This window comes from Ambystoma mexicanum, chromosome 14 (genome assembly GCF_040938575.1).
Source record: "Ambystoma mexicanum isolate Mex_15411 chromosome 14, UKY_AmexF1_1, whole genome shotgun sequence".
NCBI classification, from domain to species: Eukaryota; Metazoa; Chordata; class Amphibia; order Caudata; family Ambystomatidae; genus Ambystoma; species Ambystoma mexicanum.
Window position 1 is genome coordinate 88,707,766 of NC_090940.1, and position 27,010 is coordinate 88,734,775.

Below are 27,010 nucleotides of genomic sequence, written 5' to 3' on the forward strand. Positions count from 1 at the left end.
AAATCTGAAGATGGCCACCAGGGAAGGAGCTTAGGAAGAGGACTGTCATTGGAAGGGGGCAGCATAACCTGAAGGACAGTGATTGGTTAAGAGGAGAAATACAGTTTTCAAGCTAAAGTGAAAATGTTTTTTCTTTACTGAGGATTCCCAGCCTGACAACCAGTCCCCATGCTGGAGAAGGTTTAAGTTACTTACCTGTAACTCTTGTTCTCCAGCATGGGTCTGACACGGATTCATATGCAAACCCTCCCTCCATCATTCCCCTCTGTGGCTCTTCTTGGTTCATACTGCCTTTTACATGCTTACCAAATCTGAAGATGGCCACCAGGGAAGGAGCTTAGGAAGAGGACTGTCATTGGAAGGGGGCAGCATAACCTGAAGGACAGTGATTGGTTAAGAGGAGAAATACAGTTTTCAAGCTAAAGTGAAAATGTTTTTTCTTTACTGAGGATTCCCAGCCTGACAACGGGGAATATTCATGAGCATGTGAATCCATGCAAGACCCATGTTGGAGAACAATAGTTACAGGTAAGTAACTTAAACCATCCCTCTTACATATGAGTTCCACCTGTTATGTCGATTTGCCCTCCACTTCTCTTCCTAACTACATGTTGAGCTGGCACCACCTTCCCTTCCCTTTATCCTTGCTTCTTCAATACCTGTGGAACTGAATCCCTACCATGACTCTGCTTTCATGCCACCTATTGAGCTGGCACCATCCTCCCTTTACCCTTGCTTCTTCAATACCTGTGGAACTGAAGCCCTGCCACGACTCTGCTTCCACGCCACCTGTTGAGCTGAAGCACTCACTACCCTTTTCCTTGAAACCTGCTCAGTTGACTCCCCACCTGTCTCCCATGCACCTGTTGGGCAAAATCACTTGCCACCTTTCTTCTCTGCTACCTACTTGGTTCGGACCCCATACCTTTCTTCCTTACCCCTGAGGAGCTGACGCACCTCTTGTCTTTCTTTCCTCGCTTTTGGTCCAGAAATAGCGCCCTGCACCTTGCTTTCCTTAACACTTCTGGACTTTGCTTTCTTATGCCTTGTTTATATGAAGCTCTCTTACTGCTGAGTCATCAGCATCCGTTGGACTGCAGCCCTATCCATGCTTCCTAAAACTTGTTGAGTTGAAGACCCCATATATATTTTGTCCTCGCCCATTGTTAAGCTGAAACTGCTCCGCACCTAGGAGTCCCAACCACCAGTTGGGCTGAGCCACCCCTTCCTGCTCGCAACCTATTCACCTAAAGCCTCAATAATAATACTTTATCTCCATGTATTGGCCTGAGCCACACCTTGCCTACCTCATTAACCTTGGAATTGATGCCTCCACCTAACCTTAGCTTCTCTACTGCCCTCCCATAACTGAGAAGGGCTTTGCTGCCTCACAATGTAGTTGAATAAATTCAACTTCTGCTCCAGCTTCACCTCTTGCCTGACTCAAAAAGTGTTTATCGAGGCATTCTTGCAAGTCTCACACCATTATTATAGTGCTCACTTTACATATTTAGAAAATAAGAATGCCATCTCCTGCGCTGCCCCATTGCCCTGCTATGCACTTCATCAATAAACTATCAAGGCCCTCCATCCTCCACACAGAGCATTTCAAGCTGCTTCAGGCTGTGCAAATAGGTAGTAAACTGGGGGTCTATTGCAGCTGCACTGTCACAAACAGGTGATGAAGCTGTTGCTGCCCCTTTCACTGTACTCCTCAGGCCACAGATCTGGCCACGTCCCACTGTAAGCCCATCAAGGCTCTTTCTTCCCTCCATTGCTCTCCACGTGTGAAGACTTAGCACATCGGCCTTCTGCTTCCCCATGTCACACTCATCACCCAAGTCTTACTGTCCTTTTCCACGTACAGCTTATTGATCACTTCCCATATGTGGTTGATCCTTGAAAAAAGTCTCAAGATGTTGTTGCACCTCCTTCCAGCACCACCACAGAGTCCCTTAGGACACTGTAGCCTTCACTCCCCTTACACTATAGAAGCTCAACAACTTTGTGACTGACCCACCGCTGCAGAGTCTTTGCTCAAGTGGCTGGACCCTCATCCCCTCTCAAATGTTCATATGAATGGAGAAAAAGACTTCAAACCTGTGATAGTGCAGCAAAGAATTCAGCAGCTAAACCATTGCCCCCCAATAACTCAGCTCTACCGTTAGTATACATGGTGTATCCCCTTCAGTTGCCTTACCTTGGCAAGAAGGGCTCTGGCACCCTGCTCTTCCTACTTCCCAAATGGCTTGAACTTACCTGCACCAAATGGCATTCACAATGATGTGCTGTCTCTTTAAGAGACAAACCTGTCTCTCCATGCACTGCCCATCTCCACACGCTGGCCTCCCCTATATATATATATATATGGGGGCCACTACTGTCACACCTTTTGTTTTTTCAGCCCGTAGGCAGGTTAGGAAAATGCATGTTGACCACGTAGCGCCTTTTGCATGGGGCAATTCCTTGGTTACTTGCCTTTTTTGTGACGTTATTTATCTATGGTTCACAATTTTATTGGATATTCTAAATTGACTCAGCTAGTTGCATCTCTCTCTGTTGCATGCCATAAACAATAGGGTCCTAGAAATGTATTATCGTTCCGGGCCCTTCACCAGTTCATCTATGTTGCGCCTGCCTGACTTGTCCTCGACACCTCTTTACAGCGGTCACCTCTATCTGCCAAGATAGTACTAACCTCGTTGAGGATGCAGGACTCACCCCAGAGTGGCTTTCGGTGATGATGTGAGGGATTCCGCCCTGTTTCAAGACCCTCAAGCACCCCATTAAGTGCAGCTACATCCTGGGCACCTAAGCGAGCGAGCCTCTACAGTAAGGAAAAGCGTTTGCTCCTTAAACTGGGATTCAACTCTCATGAGGTCACAATGGTACCTCTGAGGGGAGCCCATCTTTCTTCTTCCATTTGCACAAGCCATTGGCATCGCTCAGGTAGCTTTTGAGAGGCAAGACCTTCCCATCTGTGGCTAATGCTCCATAAACACAACCATCTTCAAAGGGAGAGCATAGCGTCCTCCTGGAACCACTATACCCAACCATTAGTACCAGTGCTTCATCAGACTTCAGAGTCTTATAAATAGTTCTCAGGCTTCAAACACTGAAGGCTCTTGGAAGGCTTTACATGCTTGGATACTGAGATCGGTAGCAGAACCATGTATTGATCATTCTTCTGACAAGCGAGCAAACAATGACCGCAAAAAAGCAGGAATGCATGAGGAAAGACTTGCCACAACGAGAAATAGCAATATCTTAACTGGTACCAGATGTTCCACGGGCCCTGCCTATTGCAGAGGAATGGCACAGCCTCTTCTTCCTCGATGCCATGTGATGATCACATCATTTTGCCAGATTCAGGGGAACAGATTTATGTGGAACTGTTAATCAGTACTTCAGCAAGCCACTGCCAGACCATCATCTGGGTTCTCTCTGCTTGAGTTAAGATTTCCATCACCATTCTGGAGTTTGTTCTTCATGCCACCCAGTCCACAACCTGCCCTTTTCTATATTGTGCACGTTCTTAGGCCTGTTTTTAATTGAAAGTCAACTTCGAGGGCTTCCCCTCAACGGACGATTGGCATGGTCGGTCCTGCCTCCCATTCTACACAGATCCTGGGCATACATCTCCTATAAATTGTCCTATTGACAGACTGAGTAATTGTGGGTCACTATAGTGACTGACAAAACAATGCAAACCCTGTCTGGTTAATTCTTCGATACAATAATTATGCATTTCAAAGGATGTTTATCCTTGTAAGCCTGTTCAGCATTCTATACCTGTTGATTTCCCTTTCTCTGGAAGAGATCTTTTTCAGTGGGACCTACAGCTGAACCTGCAAAATGAGTGAGATTTGACTGGAACACAGATTCTCTGAACTCGAATCCAGAGGTAGCTGATCACATGCATCTCACAAAGCCATATAACTTGGTCATGGGCAAGGCTATGCCAACCTTACATGTCTTGTCATTGGGAAAAAACAGCCTTGCATTTTTTTTCCCAACTGATTACAGAAAAATAAATCCTTTGGGTGTGGATCTCTCACTAATAGAACATATGCTTGTATGAAGGAAAAAGAAGGGCACCATAGCAGTAACCCTTGAGGAACTTATTAGGCAAGGAAGTAAGATATACCCATGGATTCCAGATCAGAGAATGTAATGATAAGGTTAATGCCAAGCAAAGAAACCAAAGCCTGAAATTGTCTCTGAAGATGGTCAATGGGACCAAAATGCATTAGACGTAAATTTCACAGGCCTTTTCCCCCTTTTTTGGAAAAAAATATTTGCAAATATCTGAATCATGTTGAATCACAGAATCATTTTATTCTACACCAAATGAGAAGAATAGAATACAATAGATCCAAACAACAAAGAACTCAGAGTGGGAATCCACGCATGTCCTTCCAGCTGTTTGGGTTACCATATCCAGACAAATATTTAGCTAATTCTCTGTGTAATTCCACTGTGCAAGTGGAGTATCATCTGGCAACAGGACCGATTAATTCACAATACGACATAAAAGGCACTTGAATAAGTCATATTTAAGCAAGCTGTGCCCGCTCAACCCCATCTGGAAATTAAGTTACTTGACATGTCATTTGATGGGTCACACTTATTTGGACCAAAGGCAGACAACAGTCTTGAGAAATTGCAGGCTTCCAAGACTGCAGCAGAGTGCTTAGGGGAGGTGTTAAGGCAGCCTGCTCGAACTACCTCTCAATGGAAAGGCAAGCCTTTTCGTTTTTTATAGATACTACCAAAAAGGGAATCAGACCATCACCAGCCAAGGTCAGAAAGGTTTCGCTCAACCCTCCAGAGGTAGAGGAGGTAAAGCACAGACCACTTCCATATCCGTCCCTTGCAGTGCGGCCCCTGCCGCAAAAACCTCTTTGAGGACTTCTGCCATGCCACATTTGTTGGGGACCTCTGTCCTACAACTTTCATGAATAGTGCATTACTACTTCAGCAGAGACATGGGCACTTCAGGCGGTATGCCGAGGTTACTGCCTACCTTTTTTAAAGCATCCACCTGATTGCCCCCCTCTGTACATACCACTTCCTGCTCTAGACCCACTGCTCCTGAAAGAGGTTTCCTCTCTTCTTGAGAAGAGTGCCATAGTTTTTGGTACCAGTAACAGAAAGGAACAGGGGGTGGAACTCCCAAAGGACAAAGGTCTCCGACCCATCTTGGACCTAAGGCACTTGAACAAGTTCCACAGGAAGGACAATTTCAAGATGGTAACACTCTCGCAGGTCCTCCAGGCCCTAAAAATTCATGATTGGTTGGTGCCTCTCAACCTACAGGATGCTTACGTCCATGTGTTGATCCATCCAAAGCACAGGAAGTACTTGAGCCTCGTCATAGGCAACACTCACTACCGGTTTCGAGTTCGGCCTTTCGGTGTTACCCATGCCCAAGGGTTCTTCACTAAGCTGTTGGCTGATGTATCAGCCATTCTCTGGAAGGGGGGATTCATGTCTCTCTCTTCCTGGACGATTGGTTAACCAGGGCGCTTTCTCCAGATCAAGTCCTGGATCTTTTCAATTGCACCTCTTTCAGAAGCTGGGCTTCGCCCTCAACTTAAACAAGTCTTAGCTGACACCTTCTCAAACGCTTCAATTGATCAGAGCAGACCTGGATTCTCCCTCTGGAAGGGATTTTCCTCCCAATGACAGTGCTCTACACATCCTGCAGATGGTCACCAGTTTCCAGAATTCCCAATACCTGCCAGCCCTAGACTTCCTGCGGTTGCTTAGCCTCATGGCATCCTGCATCTTCTTGGTGCCAGAGGCCTGATTGAGAATGCGATTGTTCCACTGGGCCCTCGGATCTCAATGGTTGCAGTACGACGTACTTGATTCAAGTACCGAGCAGGGTCACTCAGGATCTCATTTGGTGGCCTCGCAGGGAGTATGTAATGGCAGAAGAACCGTTTTGGCTCTCTGAAAGGCTTGGGCACTCACCTGAATGAGCTGACGGTGAGCGGGTTCTAGTCCCTGGCAGAGACAAAACTTCATATATACCTAATGTAGCTGAGGGTGATCAGACTGGCGCTGATGGCCTTCTTGCCCTCCATCAAGAGGTAGACTGTCCTGATTATGATGGACAACACAGGGGCTATGCACTATAGCAGCAAGAGAGGTTGTGTGCTCCCCCTGTGCGATCCAGCTCTGGTTCTGTGCATTACAGAGCAATATTTCATTGATGGCAATGTCCCTCGCCAGGCAGGAGAATATGGTGGTGGACAACCTGAACAGGCAGGGCTTGGTGTCTCCCACGAGTGGGAGCTGTGCCAGGAAGTCCTTCTAGAGATCCTCGCCCTCTGGGCAACTCCCCCAAGTGGATCAGTTTGTGTTTAGTGTGAACAGGAAGTGCAAACATTTCTGCTCCAGGAAATTTCCCCAGAATGGAGCACTGCAAGACGCATTTGTGGTGGCCTGGAATTTCCAGTTCCTAGGTGCATTTCCACAGATTCCCATCATCCCTCAAGTCATCAGGAGGCTGAAGAAGTATCGGGCAGCCATGATCCTGATTGCCCCAGACTGGGCCAGGAAGACGTGGTACCCGGACCTTCTGGGTATAGCCATCTGTCCTCCACATCGTCTTCCCTGGATATCAGACCTTCTCTCTCAGGACAGGGTGCTGATTCATCACCTTAGCGTACACACGATTGACCTTCCGGCTTCTTAAAAGCTAAGGTACAGGGATTGGGACCTTCCGGAAAATGTGATGAGGTGTTGCTCTCAGTCAGAAGGCCAGCAACTAAGGCTGTATATGAAGCTGCCATTGGAAAATGTTTTGCAGCTGGTGTAGACCACAGGAAGTGGATCCCATTTTATGCAGCATCTCAAGGGTGTTCTCTTTTCTACTTCATCTGGCAAGAAAAGGCTTTCATGTCGCCATCGTCAAGGGCTACATAGTGGCGCTATCAATTTTTAAGCCCATGCGAGAGCAAGGGCCATACTCCATGATCCCCTTGGTGGTTCAATTTTTGAAAGGCCTGACTACCACCCCCTTCTGAAGCCCTACGTGGTGCCGGCATGTGACTTGAACCTGGTGTTGTTATTTCTTATGAGTTCTCCATTTCAGCCAAAGCATTTGTGTCGTCTAAGACTCCCGTGATGGAAAACAGACTTCCTGGACACCATTTCCTCAGCTCAAAGTGTGAGGGAAGGGCAGGCTCTGTCATGTAATCCACCTTTTGCAGTCTTTTCTAAGGACACAGTGACTCTTAGAGTGCACCCTTCGTTCCTTCCGAAGGTCGTGTCAGCGTTTCACTTTTCGCAAAAAATGTGTTTGCCAGCTTTTTCTCCACCTAGTCAACCATCTAAGGAGGAAGAGATGCTGCACAGACTCAACCCCAAAAGAGCTCTGAAGTTTTACATAGCAAGGACAAACCAATTCAGACTGGAAGATCAGCTGTTTATTGGTTATACTGGCCGAAGACAGGCAAGGGAATAACAAAGCAAACCATTTCTAGATGGATAGTGCTTTCTGTTTCCAAATGCTACACGAGCTGGTAAGCGGATTCCAGAAGGCTGCAGAGCACATGCGACTAGGGGAGTGGCAACTACTTCAGCTCTTCAGATGGGAGCACCTGTAAAGAATATCTGTCAGACCATAACGTGGTCTTCTATACACATGTTCTCTAAACACTGTTGCCTGGACACAGTATCCGCAAATGAGTCTCCTTTTGGCAGAACTATGCTCCAACAGGTGATGACATGATTGCCATGGAGTGTGTGCCTTCCCTCCTCCATGATATCTTACTGCAATGGGAGTCTATCTGAGATGAGGAGTCTGTGGGAGGACACAATCTATTAGAAGAACAAATTACTTACCTCTGGTAATATTCTCTCTGATGTATGTTCCTCCCACAGATTCCTCCTTGCCCTCCCAACCTACTCTATGGTTAAGGAGCTTCCCCCTCTGATTTTACAATAACTATCTCCAGTAATGCTTCAGTGTTCACTCTTTTGTCTCTAATCCCTAACACAGAAGCAATGATGGATGTGAAATGTTGTGGTTGCTTGAAGGACAGTATTGTCCAGTTCTTTGAATAGAATGAGATGAGTGCAGAGAGATGGGAGACCTTGTGGGAGGATTTCCAGGTGGTGGTGAGAGGGGGGAGACTGGCTAAGGTATTAGGAGGTCCTTCATAGACAAATTGGGGGTGATAGAACCTGACACTGCGAAAATTGAGAGCTTTCTGGATTGACCTGCCTCTGCTGAAAGTGATCTGATGGCTCTCAGGCAGAAGTGTGTAGGGGCCTAGGAGAGACTCCGAAAGTTTGACTTTAATGTGTACTCAAGAACACTACCTGGGGAAGGAGATAAATCAGTTAGATTATTAGCATGGTTGTGTCGTAAAGAAAATCCTAGAGACGTAATTACTTCTGTGGCAGATCAATGTGATGAATTGTGAAGGCACAGGGTGAAATTAATAGACTCTTCAGTCGCTATTATGGTAAACTCTATGGGCAATCAGTGAGGTAAAGTCAGAAGAGATTCCTTTTACGTTGTCCCAAATACAGTTGCCTTGATTGACATCTGAGCAGACGACAATGCTGGATGCACCCTTGACAATGGAGGAGCTTACTGCGGTCATTGGGTCCTTTAAGTCTGGGAGAACACTGGGTGAGGGCAGATTACCGTCAGAATTCTGTAAGCCATACAGCAGTGCCCTTACACCGAAACTGCTGCAGGTGTACAAGGAGACCTATGAACAGGGCTATTTACCTATCAGTGTGTATGAGTCTACCATCATACCAGTTCTTTAACTAATTAAGTTATACAAGAAAATATATGTGAGTCCATATCGGCCTCTATCCATGCTGAACCAGAATGTCAAAATCTTAACAGCAGTATTAATTAGCAGGGGCGAATACATTAGGTGATTAGTTCTGTCGTACCAAATAGAAATACCTCGCTCAACCTGAGGAGGTTGCACCACATTATTGATAGAACCCGCCACTCGGATGCCAAATATGTAGTGGTCTCTTTGGATGCCCTTCAGGCTTTTGATTCAGCGTACTGGCCCTGGATGTACGCCCTCTCTGAGGTTTTGTAATAGCTGAAGGATGTTTACGCTAGGTCTGCTTGATATATCTGGAACCAATGGCTAGGGTTAAAATGGGCAAACACATCTCTGTGGCATGGGTGATAAGGAGAGGTAATAGACAGGGCTGCCCACTGTCACCAATGTTGTATATTTTGGCATTGGAACCACTGGCAGTATACTTAAGAGCTGAATTGCAAGCGGCAAGTATAGTAGTGGACGGGAGAACTGATTTGATTTCACTATATGCAGACAATATGTTACTATACCTCTAGGAAACTGCACTTGTACTGGAAGTGTTGGACAATTTCGCATTGGTTTTGGGTATCAGAGTGAGCAAAGAAAAGTCACATCTTTTCCTGCTTGCTAAGCTCGCCACAAAAATGGTGGAAGACCTCCAGAACTTGGGTATCAAATGGACTATGGATTCCTTCCAATATTTGGGGGTTGTCATTTGCCAAGATTTTGAAGCTACGCACAAGCGAAATACGATCGGGGCATTGGACGGGATAGTGCGATCTATGACTTTTTGGATAAAGCTGCCACTATTAGTAATGGGCCCTGCGGCAGCGATTAAGGTGGTTGTGTTGCCACGGCTATTGTATCATTTTGCTAACTTGTTGTTTAAGCAATTGGACTCTAAATCTAGGGGATTCCTTTGGGGAACTGGACGCTGTAAGATAGCATTATCGACCCTCTGCAGGAGCTGGGAGAAGGGCTGGATGCAGCTCCCTTGCTGTAAACAAAATTTTCTTGCACCCCAACTTCAATATTTGACTTGGTGGTTGTGGATGAAAATGGCCCTAGATGTATACCTAATGCAACGAGCTACCACGCCGATTATATTAAAGGAGGCGCTGTGTATCCCAGAGAACTGTCTGCCATGTACCCCGACTTTTCGGAAGTTGGGTAGAGCAGTTTGGGATAGAATGTCAAAATAGCTTTGGATGCCAGATCCCTATAGCCCGTAGCTCCTGTTAACAGCAATTCTACACGCAAATAGAGGAGATGTTAGGAGTGTGAGAGAATAGGAGGTCTTGGGGTTGGCCACGTGTGGTGATGTCTTTAGGGAGGGTTAGCAAATGGATTCCCTGGTGGTGATGGAGTATTGAGCTCTGGGGGTAGGGCAATTTCTGTTATTTATGAGACTGACGAAAGTTATTAGTAAAAAATGGAAGGATTTACCAATGGAACCTGAAAGTGATGAAATACTGTCACAGTTGTATGAGTTGGAAGATGGTTGGAAGTGCATCTGGAGATTGTATGCAGTGCTATGAGAAGGTGTGGGTTGCAGACCGCTATGCATATTAGACAACTGTGGAAAAGAGATTCGCATATAACTATTGAAGATCGAGAATGGGAATGTGCTCTGGTATATGTGAAAATGGTATCTAGGAACGCCAGACATAGACTATTACAATTAAACGTACTGCATAGAACGTAATGATGCAGAATAGGATGAGGATGTTTGCTAGCAGGATTTCACGGTGTGTGTCTGAGGTGTGGATTGGATGAGGCAGATCTAATACACATGTTTGGCAATTTAGTGTAAAACAAACATTTTGGAAAATTATTAATTGGTCATTAGAAAGGGGTGGAGTTACGAGGTTTGAGTGAAGGCCGGAGGAATGCCTTCTGAGCATGTATGCCAGACCAAGGAAAATAGTCTGGGTGGTGAAATTGATGGATCTAGTATGTAACTGGCCAAACGTCTGATTGCTATGTGCTGGAGGTTGAAAGCTGGTCCATCGTACTCATTGTGGGGGGCGGATTCGAGGAGATTGTCTGTGGCTGCGACAGCAGTGTGGTATAGAGCGCTACAAAGGGGAGCCTGTGAAACCTCCGATAATTTAGAAGCCTGGAATGCGTTGATAATTGCAATGGTTGGGGCATTTGACAACAACCCCCCTGAATGCGTGTACAAATGCTGGGCTATATGTTATCGATGTAGTTATGTACATGGGAATTAGAGCTTGCTGTTGGAATGCACCCTTTGATCAGATTGCAGACAAATATGTTGGACAACCTGTGGACTATAACTCTTGAAGGTTGATCCTGTACCCCACCCTTTTGTTCTTTGCATACTGTGAGATCTAGACGACTGCCCGTTGTTTATTGTATTTTTTTGGATCATGTTTGGGCTGGGCTTTTTGTTCTATTGTTTTCTGTCCATACTCCTGTGGCTTACTAAAATGGCTGTACTGCTATTCTGTTTGATTGGTTAGTTATTGAATGACGTCCTTCTCTTTCTTTGCATAAACAGATTCTTATTTAAAAACACATTTTGGCTGCAGTGGGGCATATCTTATATGCTGCCTCTGTGCTGCGGGGACTTGGCTGTCTCTATGGCTGTCAAGTGGGCACCTCGTGACCTTTCGAACCCACTCTGTGCCACGAGTAGAGCAGGTGCCGCGGGTCAGGCTACTGATGCGGCAGGCACTAGTTTACTATTCTTTTGGCACGGAGGCGACGGGAAAGGGAGAATCTGGTTTGCAGATCGTCCCCATTGTGAGACGAAATCGCCCTCATCATTCTATTTGTTAATACAAATCAAAAAAAGCCAGGACTTTGCACCCTTGCCAGATGGCAATTCCTCACTGTGAGAGAATTAATGTTTCTTTCTCTGTTTGTACTATTTCTCTAACACAGGCAGGTGAAGTAGTTTGGCGCGTTTTCTATTCCTGACAGTATTGTGAATAATTGTTGACAGAATAATGGCAAACGCGCAACAAACTCCATATGTCACTTGACAATTGGATGGGGAATCATGTCTACACCCTTGTTAGGAAGCCTCCACCTGAATTAATTTTACATCTTCCATCAGAATCTCTTAGACAAAAAAGCCTGAGCCTATGTCTTACAGTTACGTAGGTTTTTTTATGATGTAAAAATGTTTTTCTGCTAGCTGTCGCTGCAGCAGAAGCTGTGTCTCCCAGTCTTGCGTAATTAATTAGAGGGGGAGTATGTCTCTTCCTGCAGTGCCCTCTTGTATTGCTTGTCTCCTTGCTGACTTTCATATTACTCAGGAAATTATTTTTTGGGCTTCCCAGACCATCTTTCATGCTCCTTTTGCTGGGGAAACATTGCATAAGTGAGATGTTTCTCTGCATTTTAGATTTAGAACTAAATACTGCATATCTTCTGCTCCTCTATTACAAATGGTTGCATTGCATCTGCCCAGAAAGCACCAAAAGCGTTTTTTATTTGCAAGGATTGCTTATGTATTTTTTGTTCTTACAAACTTTGCATGATTCCTGTTCCCCAGATCTTATGAGCATATTTCACCAGAGCAAAGGTAGCACTGGTGGCTTTTCAGAGACGTGTCCTCGCCCCAGGCATTTGTAGAGTTCCTAAATGGGCCACTCGTTATCCTTTCTACCAGAGATCGAAAGCATATTTTGGCCAGCAAGTTCTGTGGAAATGGTTTGTGGGAATCTGATTGGCTTATGTTCTGACCCCCCTCCTAGTGCTTTATAGTCTGTTTGGTTACCAGCTGGGAAGGAGGAAGGGAAGGAAGCCCGTATAAGGAAAAAACCTTCATTGTGATCTCTGTACACTTAAAACTTGTTCTTGCCTTCACAACTCCCGCCACCTACGAGCATGTGCTGTGCCCCAACATTCATTGTACAAGATGGCGGGTGCAGGGGATGTTTAAAGGAGTGGGGCCTGTATGTCGAGGGACATGGCTCGCCTTAGCTCTTAAAGCGAGTGTCGTTTCTGGGCCGGCCCCTGGTGCAGGTAGATCCCAACCTTTGTGAAGGAAGGGGAGCAAGGGCTAAGAATACTGTGATGGATATTAAAGGGATTATGCTTGGCTCGTCACTGCCCTTGATAAAGACCTGCTTGCCTCGCTTAGATCACGCTATGGCATGCACGGGTGAGCAGGAAACGCATAGCAAAGCCTCGAATGAGGATGAAAGGTGGCACCTAAGGAAATGCAGCCTCCGCCTTGCTATGCTTGGTAAGTGAGCTTCGGCTGCACAATATGTGTTGGGGGCTGCAGGAAGGGTATTAGCTTATTTGACCTAAAACATTTGACCTTTTGACCAAATTGACCTTTTCTGATCGGTCCAAATTGACCTTTTTTTGCATCCGGTCCAAATGTACCTTTTTGTTTTAGGTCAAATAGGCTAATACCTACTTACCTGAACATGAGGTGCGGGGGGTGTTCGCCGCTCCTAATGTTCATGTAAGTAGGTAAAAAGGGGGTTGCAGGGGTGGCCCCCGCATCCTTAACAATAGAGGTCAATTTGGTCAAATGTTTTTAGGTCAAATTGCAGAGGGCAATTTGCACAAGGTCAAACATACCCAAACCGCGGGGAGGGGGGGTAATGTAGGCACTTGGTTAAAGATGCCATGCGATTTCACATGCAAGGGATACGGTTCAACAAAAGGGTAATGTACTCTAATGTTTGTAAAGAGGTTACGGTGAAAGGTTACCAAAGACAGAAGCAGTGGTCCAGGACATCTAGTCTTCCAGGAGGAGCTTCAGTCCTGACGCTGCAGCAGAAGATAAGGTGGCCAGTTATCAAAGGTGGAAGTGGCGATTCTGAGCTGTCAAGGGGGGCAGTCTGAAGAGATGGCATTGCAGTGCTGATAGAAAAGCAGCGGGTCAAGCATGCAGTGCTGTGGGCAGTGTGTGTAGAAAGGGAGTCCCAATGATGCAGCAATGGTAGGGCTTGAGGTACAGGTTTAGCGGGGGTGAGGTTGTGGTCTAGGGCCGAAAGTCTAGAAAGACGTGTGTGCTGATACCACGGCTGAGGACATACCCAGCCATATAAAAAGCTTCAACACTTGGTTAAAACTTCACAAGGACTAGAAGGGTGGGGGGGGGGTAGCTAGTGTGGTACTGATCTAGCCAATGATAACGCTCAGGTGGACATTGCTTGCACTCTCCACGCTGAATAGTCCTAGTGGTCGTTCACTGTGTCAGTGTCTGTGTTTAATCTCCATGTACTCTGCTTCTTGCAGGTTCTTCTTGATGTACATCATCAACAAGGATGAGACAGAACATACTGGTCAGGTAAGTGGAGGCGGCGCTGGCACCTTTCATCTGCTTCTCCTTGTATCTTGTGCACTTTCCTATTTAACTCCAGCAAAACCCCAGGGCTTTTGCAGCCGTGTTGCATTGCTGGTATCCAGAGCCGATCAGCTGTTATACAGCCACGTGTGTACGGCCTTGCACTTCCTAACACACATGTGTGTGATTCCTACACTTTGCATTGCATTTCTATGTGCCTTTCAAATTGCAAAAATACACACCACATATACAAGTCATCAGGACACAGAAACTGCGAATCAGGGCATTGACATCAAATCTCTGGGCAATACTCTTAAGCATGTAACCATACTCTTAAGCATGTCTCAGCGCCTAGTTGCATCTGGGCTTTGCGTGCTTTACAAATAAATAAATAAAAACCATAGACACGTTGGTGAAGGTTTATCGTATCGCCAAAAAGCAGTTTAGCAAATGGTTTCATATAGTGACAAATAAGTTCTTTAGCTGCGTGAATAGTTCTCTTGTCAGTTATTTTTTGTCCCTCTGTGTAAATTCCTATAGTTTAGTTTTTACACAGGTATTTATCAATATGAGACAGAATCAGAATTAACAAACACAAGTTTGGTAAATCCATGGATCAGAGTTGCTACCGAAATCAAGAACCCAGCTCCCCGACCCCCTCCCCCCCACGACCCGGACCAGCTGTAGTAACTACTATTTGTTGAAGCATAAGAGCCAGAACCAGGGGGCTCTTGGATGGAAGGGCATTGCCGCCCAAGTTATTGGTCCCGCATTAGAGCCAAATGGTAAGGACTCTAATGCGATTAGAGCTTGTGTGAGGGCAAAAAGTGTAGCCTCACCTGGCGGGTCCTATGGCTGGCTTGTCCATGTCTACTTGCCTGGTGCACAAAGGGAAGCTTGGAAAGCAGCCTTGACAGGTGGTTAGGGGCTCCAGTCAAAGCTTACTGATTGGCTAGAGATCTGGAAGCTGTAAGAAGAAAAAGAAGCACACAATGCAGGCTTCTCCTGCGGTAAGGGTCTTGAATCCACACTTTCGGGACACATGTGCATAAAGAGAAATTGGCACCCTTGGGAGATGCGGCAGCCAATAAGGCTGCTCCAAACCATGGTTCAAACTAATGATCCAAGCCCCGATTTGGAGCAAGCTGCATACTCCTCTGAACCCCCAGCCTTTCTGTCGAGACCAGCCACTCACTCATGCTCTCCCACTTCTGCATCTCTCGAAGCCTGGCTGACCCCGACAGCTTCACTTAGCAGTGCGCCTCTGCCTCTCCAGTTCACCAACCACAGCCTGCGTAGCCCACCAAGGAAGTGAGAGAGGGGATCTACATAAAACCCTGCCTTCCTTTTCCTTTGCAGCCATGCTTGCCACTCCCTGGTATTGAAGAGAAGAAGTATTGCTCTCAGCACCCGAGTTAGCAAACCCAGGATGCTTCTAGCACTGAGCACCCCATATCTAGACTGTTCCGGGTGGTAACAGCCTGGGAACCCTCGTTATAAGCCCTCACTTCACTCAGGCCTATTAACTAGGGCCTCAGGCTGTTACTACCCGGTGCAGCGTGGGAACGGGTTATTATTGCTGGAGGAAACACGCTATAATTGTCTATTGATCTGTAGCCACAGCGTATGGCTGGAAGTACTTTCCACTGATTGGCATGCAAACTCTCAAACTACGTCCCAACCCCTTAGTTATTTTCTTACCTGACAGCTTGTTGCCCTTTCCCCTCCTCTACTGCCCTTTTCTATTTTTTGACACAAAGGTTTCTGGATACCACTGGTGGGGCACAGTGACATTGGGAGAACATATATTAGTGTCCCAGCTCTACCAAGCCCATATCTAACCCCCTTCCTCTTGAGAGTCACCCTATGGAACTTCATGCAAAAGGTTACACAATCCCAAACCTTCCTGATATAAGCAGAGCGTCTTATCCATAGCCCCATGCCCAGGCCCAAGTCTGGAGATATAAACCAAGTCTTACTGAGTTCCCAACACTTTGGTTTGAAAGAGGGACATGATTCAATTTTCCAAGGAAATGTATTGGACTGCTTTTTTGTAGGGATTATGAAGAATCATATAGAAAAAATTACTTTTAAGTCGTTTTTGGGCATGGACGATATGTTATCTAATAAGCAATACTGAAACACACTCGAAAGCCACAAGTAAGGAGTCCACTTTTTAAAGCAGACCTGGACATAAAGGAGTGAAGTAGAAATATGAGAAACATACAGTGTGTGCACCACATGATACCCCGAAGTGATGTTTCACAGATGGTGTCTTATCAATAAACAATAAATACATGAATAGAATGACATCCATTCTCCCTACCCCTCAGCCTTTAGACGGGCCAAGTATAAATTCTCCTTTCAATGGATAGCCTTTCTCCCACAGATTCTTTATCTCATAGATATTCCCTCCAGTTTTGCTGCTTTGGAACATTTCCGACAGGGGGTGTAGTGGACCTCGACCCCTGCCGTCGACCATCAATCCATCTTGCTCAGCGTCTGGTCATCGGCTCTGGACGTGGCGTCAGGTGTTGTATAAATACCATGTCACTATGCCCCAACCACAGTTCCTTTTTTCTGCGCTAACACGCTGCTTGGGACTCACTCAATGTTTTTGTTAGAACAGTGTTCCGATTGTGTCATCAAGGTGTCCATAACTGACCCACACAAGTTGTGTCTCTGGTGCCTCGGCACGGGTCACAGGACTGACGGGTGATCGTTTTGCACCAAAAACCAACCCAAAACCCTACACGATTGAGCTGCGAAACTCGCTGTGGGTCAACCGTCTTCAAAATCACTGGTGCAGTCGATGGTTTGGTCTTTTGGAGGCTGAAACTGAGGGGCACCCCCCACAGAGAAAGAACATAGGCGTAAGAAGACACAGTCCCACTCAAGGAGCCACCGTCAGGACTCCGAGTCGTCGACAGATAAAGGTAAGCCGCTGGCTGGGCCTACCACCCACCAAGAGAGGGGGGATTTCAAATCCTTGATGCTTGACATGTTCAAAAAGCATGCTGCAGTCAGCACGGCTAACCCCCCCCCACGCAGCAGGCTTCGGAGCCAAGAGCGGCGCTTGTTATACCTGAGCCCTCGAGTGCCCCGGTACGAACAATGTCAATGCGATGAATCTTTTGACACAGAAAGAGATCCAGTGGAAGCCGGATCAACCCCACGCATCCAAGGATGTCGACGCTACGGCGCCTCGATTCTGATCGACACCGACATCCACCATATCGGCACCGAGAGACAAACCCTCGATGTCGACGTTTGTCGAGAAAACATTCACCCCACAATCCCAGGCCGAATTTATATGGCAGTTATCGTCAGCGGTAATGACGCCTATGAGCAGGGGGTTGTTGACCCTATTTACTTGTGTTTAGGGGGGTCGATTATTTTGACGGCCAGAATCAGCTTTTACAACTGGCTCAAAACCTCCAGGACGCCAGCGGTTTGGACTGCTCCCCAGACCTCGAATTTCAGCAATGCCAATACTAGCTTCATAATACTTTTAAATTCAGGGCTTTAGTAGAAAGGGGTATTGACACCATGGGATTGCATTCATCTGTGGCGCCTGTTATGACCTTATTGACATTTTAGATGAAGGCCTCACCACAGAACGTAATGTGCCCTTAAACAAGGCCATTGCCGATCCTTTAACCAATTATGTGGCAAAACCCTTGTTCCAGTCCTCCCGTCAGTGCCACCATTTCCGGGGAAATACAGGCTGGCTAGAGGAGACCCTTCATACCTCTCCTCTCACCCTTCCCCAGAGGGGCTTGTTATGCAGGTGCTACTGTCTCTTCTAGGCCTGCATCTTCTACGTTCACTCTGCCTCCCGACATGGAAGCAAAAAAAGTAGATGACTTAGCAAAGAAAGCATTTACTTCAGGTAGCATGGCACTAAAAGCTACAAATGTGGCAAACAGTTTTGCAAAGTATTCCTTCGGTCTATGGACAGCAGTTGAAAATGCTGCTACGTATGTCCCAGAAGGAGAAATGCGTGAGGGCTTCCTACAGCTAGTGGAAGATGGAAAAGAGGTAGCCAGACAGTCACTGGGAACAGGCCTGGACATGGCCGACTGTATGGGCCGATCTATGGCGTCAGCCATAAAACTAAGAAGACAGGCCTATTTAAAGTCAAGCTTCTGGACATGCCCTTCAAGGGCGATCTACTCGTTCAGAAAGCCAATGATGCCTTAGAACATTTTAAGGAATCCAAAATTGCTGCTAAATCCCTAGGCCTAGCTGCGCAGCCAGCCAAACCTGCATTTAGCTTCGCCTCTAGGGCACTGGGCTACAGGAGATATGCTCCTTATGCCAGAGAGAGCACAGCTCCCACCGGCCAGGCAAGTGCAGAAGCATTTCTCCAACCCCACCTCACCTGGAAGGGGCAGAGGGGCTTCTAGAGGTCAACAGGCAGCGTGTCAGCAGCATGGGCGACCCAGACTCCTAAGCTGCTTTGATTTTCCCCTCTCACCGTGGACAGGTTGGAGGACGGTTGATAGAGCATTTGCTCCAGTGACAGGGAATTACTTCTGATGTCTGGGCTCTTCAGCTCATTCATTGGGGCTATTGTCTGCCATATGTAAAAAAAACACCAGACAGACTGCCCCCACCCCCAATCCAACTGGGACGGTAGCTCCAGTAAGATCTGAGTGCCCTGTTGTTGAAGGATGCAGTGGAAGAGGTACTTCCCAAGCAGAGAGGATCAGGCTGGTATTCCCGGTATTTCCTGGTACCCAAGAAGGGAGGAGGTCTCTGTCTCATTGTAGACCTCAGGGCCTTGAACAAATTCTTGAGGAAAGACAAATCCAGGATCGTGACGTTGAGCGAGATTCTCCACGCTCTCGAACTACAGGACTGGCTGGTGTCAGTAGACCTACAGGGCGCTTATTTCCATGTGCCGATCCACTAAAAGCACAGGAAGTTCCTAAGGTTCACCATGGGAGATATGCACTATCAGTTCAAGGTGCTTGCTTTTGGTCTGACCTCTTCCCCAAGGGTCTTCACCAAGCTCATGGCGGTAGTTGCGGCTCACCTCAGGAGATCCAGGGTCCACGTATTACCATACCAGGACAAGTGGCTGATCTGAGGGAAAGTCTGCAGAGCAGGTCATGCCCCATTTAGAGCAGTCCAGCTTGCTGCTGCACAAGCTGGGCTTCTCCCTAAATTTAAAGAAGTCCCACATGACACCAGTCCAGAGGATCCAGTTCATCGACAACGAGGTGGGGAAAGCCTTCCCTCCCGAGTAGAGAGTAGTCAGCTTGACACAAATGGTTGACTTGTTTTGGAACCATGCCACTCTACCAACGGCTTCCTTCCTCCGCCTCCTTGGCCTCATGGCCTCCTGCATTTTTCTCGTGCCAGAGGCTAGATTGTACATGAGATCCTACAATGACTACTGAGGGATCAGTGGTCTCAGTACCTTGGTTCTCTCTCGGATCTCCTACGGTGTCCGCATCAGTGGTCAACAACCTGCCCTGGTGGGTGGACCGCAACAGTCTCTTAGCGGGGGAACCCTTCTGGCCTCCTTGCCCTCAGACCTGAGTGGTCATAAATGCGTCTCTGAAGGGTTGGGATGCTCACTGCGAGAATTTGCAGGTGAGCGGCCTCTGGCCAGCGACAGAAACCAGGTGGCACATTAACAGGCTGGAGTTGTGAGCTATCAGGCTTGCCATGAAAACATTTGCCCTGTCTCTGCAGGGGAAACATGTCCTCGTTCGGACAGACAACACAGTCGCAAGCAAGGTGGTGTGCACTCTTGCCCCCTCTGCACAGATGCAATGATGCTTTGGTTCTGGTTGATGGAGAACAGGATCTCAGTCTCGGCAGTTCATCTGGCAGGCACAGAGAACAACTTGGCGGATGCTCTGAGCAGGCAGAGCATTGTCTTGTATGAGTGGGAAGTGTGCCAGGAAGTCCTAGAGTTGGTCTTGGCTCTCTGGGGTATCCCAGCAGTGGTTCTGTTCGCAACAGAGTACAACAGGAAATGTGAACAGTTTTGCTCGAGGGAATTCCCAGCGAACGGTGACTGGGAGATGCATTTCTGATGGATTGGACCTTCCCTCTCCTTTACGCATTCCCTCCAATTCCAACCATTCCATGAGTTCTCCGGAGGTTGAAGAGGTTTCGAGCGACCATGATCTTGATCGCCCCAGACTGTGCGAGGAGAACGTGGTACTCCGACCTCTTGGAACCGTCCATCTGTCCACCTCACTGGCTGCCTCGGCGTCCGGATCTCCTAACACAGTCAGAAGGCTGGATACTCCATCTGACCCCAGAATCCCTCAACCTACACGCGAGGATGAGATATGATGACTGGGACCTCTCTGAAGAAGTACTTGAGGTGTTGCTTGCTGCACGCAGACTATCTACAAGATCTTTGTACCCGTACAGATAGAGAAGATTTGAGGCGTTGTGCAGGGAATGCGAGATTGACCCCATCTCTTGCCCCACCACTACAGCGATGGAGTTCCTTCTGTCACTGGCCTGAGCAGGCTTTTAGGTCACCAGAGTCAAAAGGTATTTGGCAGCCTTGTCTGTCTTTAAAAGATCCCCGGATCAAGGCTCATTTTGTAAGATCCTGGTAATAGCACAATTCCTTTGTTGTCCCAGATTGGGACCTTAATCTGGTTCTGACATTTCTGATGGAGGCTCCCTTTGAGCCTATGCACTCTTGTCCCTTATGGCTTCTCTCTTTGAAAACAGCCTTCTTGGTGGCTTTTAAATTCACTAGGTGGGTGAGTGAACTGCAAGCCTTATGCTATAAGCCAATCTACTTTTAATATAACCTCTGCGGCAGGTGCTCAGGGTGCCCACAGAGTTCTTCCTCTGCACACCCGCACACATTTTGGCTATTTTGGTTGGGGAGGTCGTAAGTGTGGCAGACCTGCTGCGCGAGTGCTGGAAGGCCACTTTCGGAGAAGATCTCACAGAAGAAGACCAACATTTTATTGCGTCAAGGAAAAAGGTAAGTGAACAGTCTTTTCTTTCAAGGGCATCCCATGTCAGTGTCTCTTTTAAAGGTTTACTACACGGGAGGGGCCCTAGTGACCTTCTGCCCCGCTATCGCAAGAGATACCAGGCACGGGCCCGAGTTCCCAGTAGGGACTCTTGCGACATCCAGCACTGCACTTACGCATCACAAAGCGGGTTATTACGCCATGCGTGCCCTAATGAGGCTGCGAGCGGGAGTGCCTCCGGGTCTAGAGCCACACTGGAATATTGTAATAAAGCAGCATGCAGATACGCTACCACCACTTTTCCCTCACCTTTGATGGATCCCTGGAATAATACTGAGGTTTCTCCTGGGATGGACACAGGGCAGTTCACCCGGTGGAAGGGGGGGGGGGAGTTGTATTGGTTGGGCCAGATGTACAGAGATAATCATCCTCTCACGTTTGAGCAGTGTAGGCCTACATGGAGGAAGACGTAGACAGATTTGAATACCTGCAGGTCAGACATTGGGTGGCCCGAACTAATGTAGCTTCCCAGGCGGGAAGCGGGAAGCAACTCACTTTGAGGACCTATTTATAGAGGACCCCCCAGGAGTCTGACTTACATCCCTTTACAAGTTATTAAATGCGACCAGGTTTAAACCCCCCACACGGGTACATGACTAGGTGGGAAGAGGACATAGGGAGGCCCATTGATGACCTGACATGGTACAATATTTGAACGAGGGCAAGCAGAACATACAAGGCTGTACAGCTCAAGGAAAACAGCTTTAAGCTGCTGTGCTGATGATACCTCACCTCAGAACGGTTGCACAAAATGAACCCCTAGCTCTCCCCCCGGTGGTGAAGACGCAGGACATTTCCAGGCCCTTTTGTTCAATATGTGGTGAAGTTGCCCCCAAGTCCAGGGATTCTGGTGGGGCCTGGTTACCCAGAACAGGGAAATATGTGTATTTGAGCTAGAAATTGACCCCTTTGTTTTGCTCTTGGGGAATGAAGATTCTCAGGACCACCACAAGCTAAATGCCAGAATCTCTAGGTTGATCACGCACTGCCTGGTTGCGGCACGCCTGGTAATTGCAAAGCACTGGAAATCCCAGCTGGCGCCTGACATGAAAGAGTGGTGGACGCGGGTGGGATATGTGACCGCCATGTCTAACATTGATGGGGCATTGAGGGGAGAAATGGCAACATTTTTGGCTGCCCACTAATAACTTTTGTGAGCGATCAAGACAACCCCAACATTGACCTATGAAGTGTGCTGACTGTACCAGGAAACACACTACACACTGTATTTTGGACCTGTTCTTACATGCAATATAGGGAGGTCTTTGACTTTCTGGCCCCTACATTTGGAAATCCCTTATGCCCTTTTCTGACATAAGAAACAACCAAACACGATTAACTGAAGCACAGGCAGCAGGCCTCACAGATTCCTCCCTCGGCAGTGCCCAGGTCCACCTCAACCCCGATCCTGCTAGCCCTCATACTCTACAATCCTAAGGTCGTGCTTAGGACCAGTCCAGACCACAGCCTAGCATAGCCTCCACCAATGTAACTAATGGCCTGGTCAAAGTCTGAAGGCCTCTAGCACCAGTTGCCAGCATCTCCATCGTTAGCCGACCAGCTCATTAGAAGTCATGGACGCACCTCTGTCTCGCCGTTCTCCATTACTTCATGCAACAGAGGCTCCCTTTTTCTGTACCTTTTCCTGACGAGAAAGCTTCACACGGGCGCTGACCTAAACTCATCAAAGATTTTTAAAAAGGCAGACGCTGAAAACCCTGATCGATTCCAAAGTCACAAATGAGCAGCGCCATTTAAGCGCGCAAACCGCTGAAACGAAAATGCCAAAGGGGTCGCTTCCGCGATGCTTCGGAGTCCACTTTCAGATGGGGTCAGCAAAACAGCCAGTGATAATAGCCGACATCCACCCGCTCTTTAGCTTTCGACAAAAAAAAAAACGGTGCACCGTAATCTCGTTAGTGAAGCTGAAAGGTCACCTGCCAGGGGACGGCTGTATTTTCCTTTGTTGATTTTCTGTCATTTCTCCACACAAAATGTTTCTTTTCCGCCCATCTTCTCGCGCTTCCTTTGTGTCTAATAGGGGCGAGATAAGATTGACACATTTGCGTCCTGGAAAAGCTCTGCAGAGCAATAGAATCACCGGATACAGAAATATGCAATTGCTTTCTCCCCTCTGCTCTTCCCTTTCCCCCCTCCATTAGATTCCTAAATGCACCACACCATGACTACCCCCAAAAGGTTCCTAGCAGGCCCCAGGAAAGGCCAGGCAGGCCTGAGCGGATACGGACTGCAGCCCCACTGCCCTGAAGCGTGTCCTTTGGCCATCCCCGTTTCCTCCCCATGGAATCCTGACATTCGTAGTCCCTGGGGGTCTACCCTGGGGGTCTATCCTGGGGGTCTAGGGAGTAAATAGGGTGGTGTTTAATCTCTCGTTGACATTGCCAAGGCAGCCTCTTTCACCGGAGCAGCCGAAAGGCTCATGGCAACGCATGCTGAAATTAGGGGAATTCCAACCATGTTCTTTATGTCCAACTACCCTAGCTTTTGCAGTCGAGGCAACTGAGTCATAGCTTTCACCCCAATAGTAGACCAGACTGAGATCACCTCAACCTTGGACTAGAGTGTTTTCTGCTGGTTGCTCTCCGTCAAATTCCAGATTAAATAATCAACATGAAGACCGAACTTCCACTGTGCACCATCCGGAAGCGGGACATGCACGGAAGTGGCAGCGCAGCAATGTCGAGCACTCCACAGAGCAGTCAAATAAACATGTATCATATAGATGGGCAGGCCCCATTTTCTTCAAACAACTACCATCATGTTAAGATGTGTGTTTTTTGTGCGTGTGTTTTTACTTACCTGTAACCGTAGATCTCCAGCAGTGGCATCTTTTATGCATGAACAAGGGACACATGTTACTCCCTTGGAAACATGGAAGTGACTGGTGCATTTCACAGTTTCAACATGAGAGCTATTTGAAATTTAAGATGGCTTCTAAAGGCAGGGTGAAGCAACCCCTGTCCTCATCGTTCAGGACAGAATGGAACAAAATGCGATGGCTAGGTTGTATATTAAAGCTCCTTTAATACCGATATGGCACGCAATGATATCGTTAGTGATTTCCATACTGACAGTGGGGAAGTATCGAAAGCATGTACATCTATGAAAGATAATACTGTAGAACTAATTATAGGTAAGTCAGAAACACAATAGAAGAACTGGATTATCTTCACTTACTCGTTTGGCTGGGGATTAATAGCGACAATGAACACCCTTTTCCAGGAGATTAATATGAAGTTTGCACTGTGCATCAGGTTAAGGGATGCGTCATAAATCTTGAGAGGACTGTCTACAACATGTTCTAATAGACACATTGCTCCCACAGATTCTTCATCTTGAAGTCAGTTGCAGAATCTTTTTTTCTTAGCCACCAGTTGGCACTGTGTGACTCCAGCATCGGCCCCGTCGCTCGTCTGTCTCATCTCATACCAGAATGACCTAACAAGAATGTATGTACAGAGCTGTCAGCGCCGTTTTCCCTCTGTTCCTTTTTCCGAGGCAACGCTCATGAACCTTTAAGGTCACTCGATGACTTTTCAAAACTTTTCAAAAATCTCATTCTCCACTGAAGGCGGCATGCTTCAAAGACTGTCACCACTTGATCGCAGTGACAGATCCGCACTCCTTATGTCCTCTCCGACTTGGAAAAGTTTACGACACGTATAAGTGCAGAAGATCCTGTCCGACAGTAACACCCAAGGCTATTAGAAGGCAGATAGCCAGTTTGTTTATGGCTTCCACCAAAACCACCATGGAGAAGAATGTGGCTTTGAGATATCCTTCAACAAACTATCAGACTGTCATTTGAGGTCACAAAAAAAGAGGAAAAAAAGTTAAAAAAGGAAGTGTCGTCACCACTCTAGAAGTGATTCCTCTTCCTTCCAGGTGCATTCGGCGTCCTCGTCCAGAAAGTATATAAGCAGCTTTGTTTGGGGTCTAAGGAGTCTGAGCAAAAAGCATGTGTTGAACCAACAAATATCAGCGCACACCTTAAGCTTATACAAATCTATTCAAGTTCAATACAACTTCTTCATATAAGGATTCGGGTGCAGGGGAGTAATACTGGCCCTGGCACAAAGCCGTAACATAATGAACAATTCACTAGTGTCCAATCTATGGACAACCCCGTCCCCTGCACACCATGAATGCTGATTATCAGCCAACATTTTAAAAAGATATAGAACGTTTTAATGAGATTGCAATGAAAAACAATACAATTTTGATACAGTTCTTAATGTCAACCCCAAATACATAGCTTTCTTCCACAACAAAATTCTTTCATGCAAAGTCCTTCAAATTCTACAGTTTTCGGGGCACTATACCCCTTCTTCAGGAGTGGACTTCTATGGGTATATGGAAAACAGAATAGAACAGAGCTAAACCCAGATTAAATTAATTCAATTACATGTACCTATATCCATCCACACATTATTAAACCACCAATTTACAACATCAAATCTTCTCAAGGTGTATAGAACACATCTGTGACATTTTCAATCCATCACCATCAAATTACATGTTACTGTATGTGACCAGGTCCATATCCTTCGCAACGTGATAATGCACATCACCACTCCACATTTTCTCCAGGACATAGCATGCTAAATATTCCATGCAAATATCTGAGTGAGCCAGGCTCCCCCCTTCTTTTTCTAGTGGTCTAAGGCTCTACAACAACGGTGACCCCCGATCGAATGCGGGAAGAGACTTTCTTCATACCCTACAATTCCAAAATGGGACACCGTTGTCCTATATATACAAAAACAACACAGAACATAAATCAAGGTTGTGGATCCTATCTATTCTTAAAGCATATATGGCCCAGATGCTCCCTATGGGGCCTTCGTACCTGTATGCTGGCGATTATGCCGTGAAGTTCAGCCTCTGTTATCAATATCAAAAGAGTGCGCTGGCTGTAATCCACGGTACAGCAATCAGCCTCTGATGTCAATTTCAGAACAGTACACATAGCTGTATTTCGCGGTAGCTCACCCTCACGTGCAGACTTCTGTGCTAAAGAAAGTCTGCTTATAACACCCATCCGATAGAATATCTAGTCCATATGTAACTGAGTGGACACCCAACGGTGGATGCACTATATGTAGTCCTCACCTCGAAAGCAAATGTTCCCACTTTTTCCATTCCGGAACAATGGGACCCTTTTAAAAATTCCTTATTTAAAATGTTTGAGCAAACTCCAGAAGAGCTTTCCATATATGACAAGAGAAAGAAATCCCATATTGTTCCCGCATTTCCCAGAGCCCGGGCCCTGATTAGAAGTCTGAAAAAAATGGGTAAATCCAGTGCAGCACTAGCAGTATTGATGCAGATGACAATGGAGTCCACAAATCTGACTCCATGAAATGAAAAACCATTTCTTTCTTAGGCACCCTCTGTGCTGACACTATCTTAGCCGGTGCCATCAGAGTCAGCCGGCAGTCGGAGCAGACCACATGCAGATGCTTAATTATGGTAGAGTTGATCTTGGATCCGTCGGAACCAGACAACACCTTATACAAATCACTGCAAAGGGCAGCCCAATTGAAAAGATTTGTGGATATTCTGGAGGAAAATATGGAGGAAGTGGCATCACCAGGACTTCAGATTTACTCAACATTCCTGAATCTTCTTAGTCAGAGGAGTTACTGAATTCACAATCAATAGACACTTTATCATAATTGGAGATCTTCAGGGGCCAAGTGGTCTGGACACTTCCCCTGATCCAGAGATTGGTCAAGACCCTATCTCTACTCCAGGACTGCATTTCAGCTCATATAGTATCCAGGGTTAGACTATAGCCACTTTAAATCCAGTGTCAACATTGTAAGAAGTTCCAGTGCATGCAATAACAGACATACTTAGGTCTAAGA

The 27,010-nt window shown here is 46.8% G+C and overlaps 1 protein-coding gene across 7 annotated transcripts in view; it reads left to right on the top strand.

Annotated features, from left to right (window-relative positions):
- RYR3 (ryanodine receptor 3) overlaps window positions 1-27,010 on the top strand; it is a 1,751,462-nt gene that overhangs the window by 1,701,453 nt on the left and 22,999 nt on the right. For all 7 annotated transcript variants that reach the window (XM_069638568.1, XM_069638566.1, XM_069638573.1 and 4 more), the window contains one exon: window positions 14,046-14,097. In XM_069638568.1, the coding sequence (XP_069494669.1) occupies window positions 14,046-14,097 (52 nt within the window). The remainder of the gene's footprint in view (window positions 1-14,045; window positions 14,098-27,010) is intronic.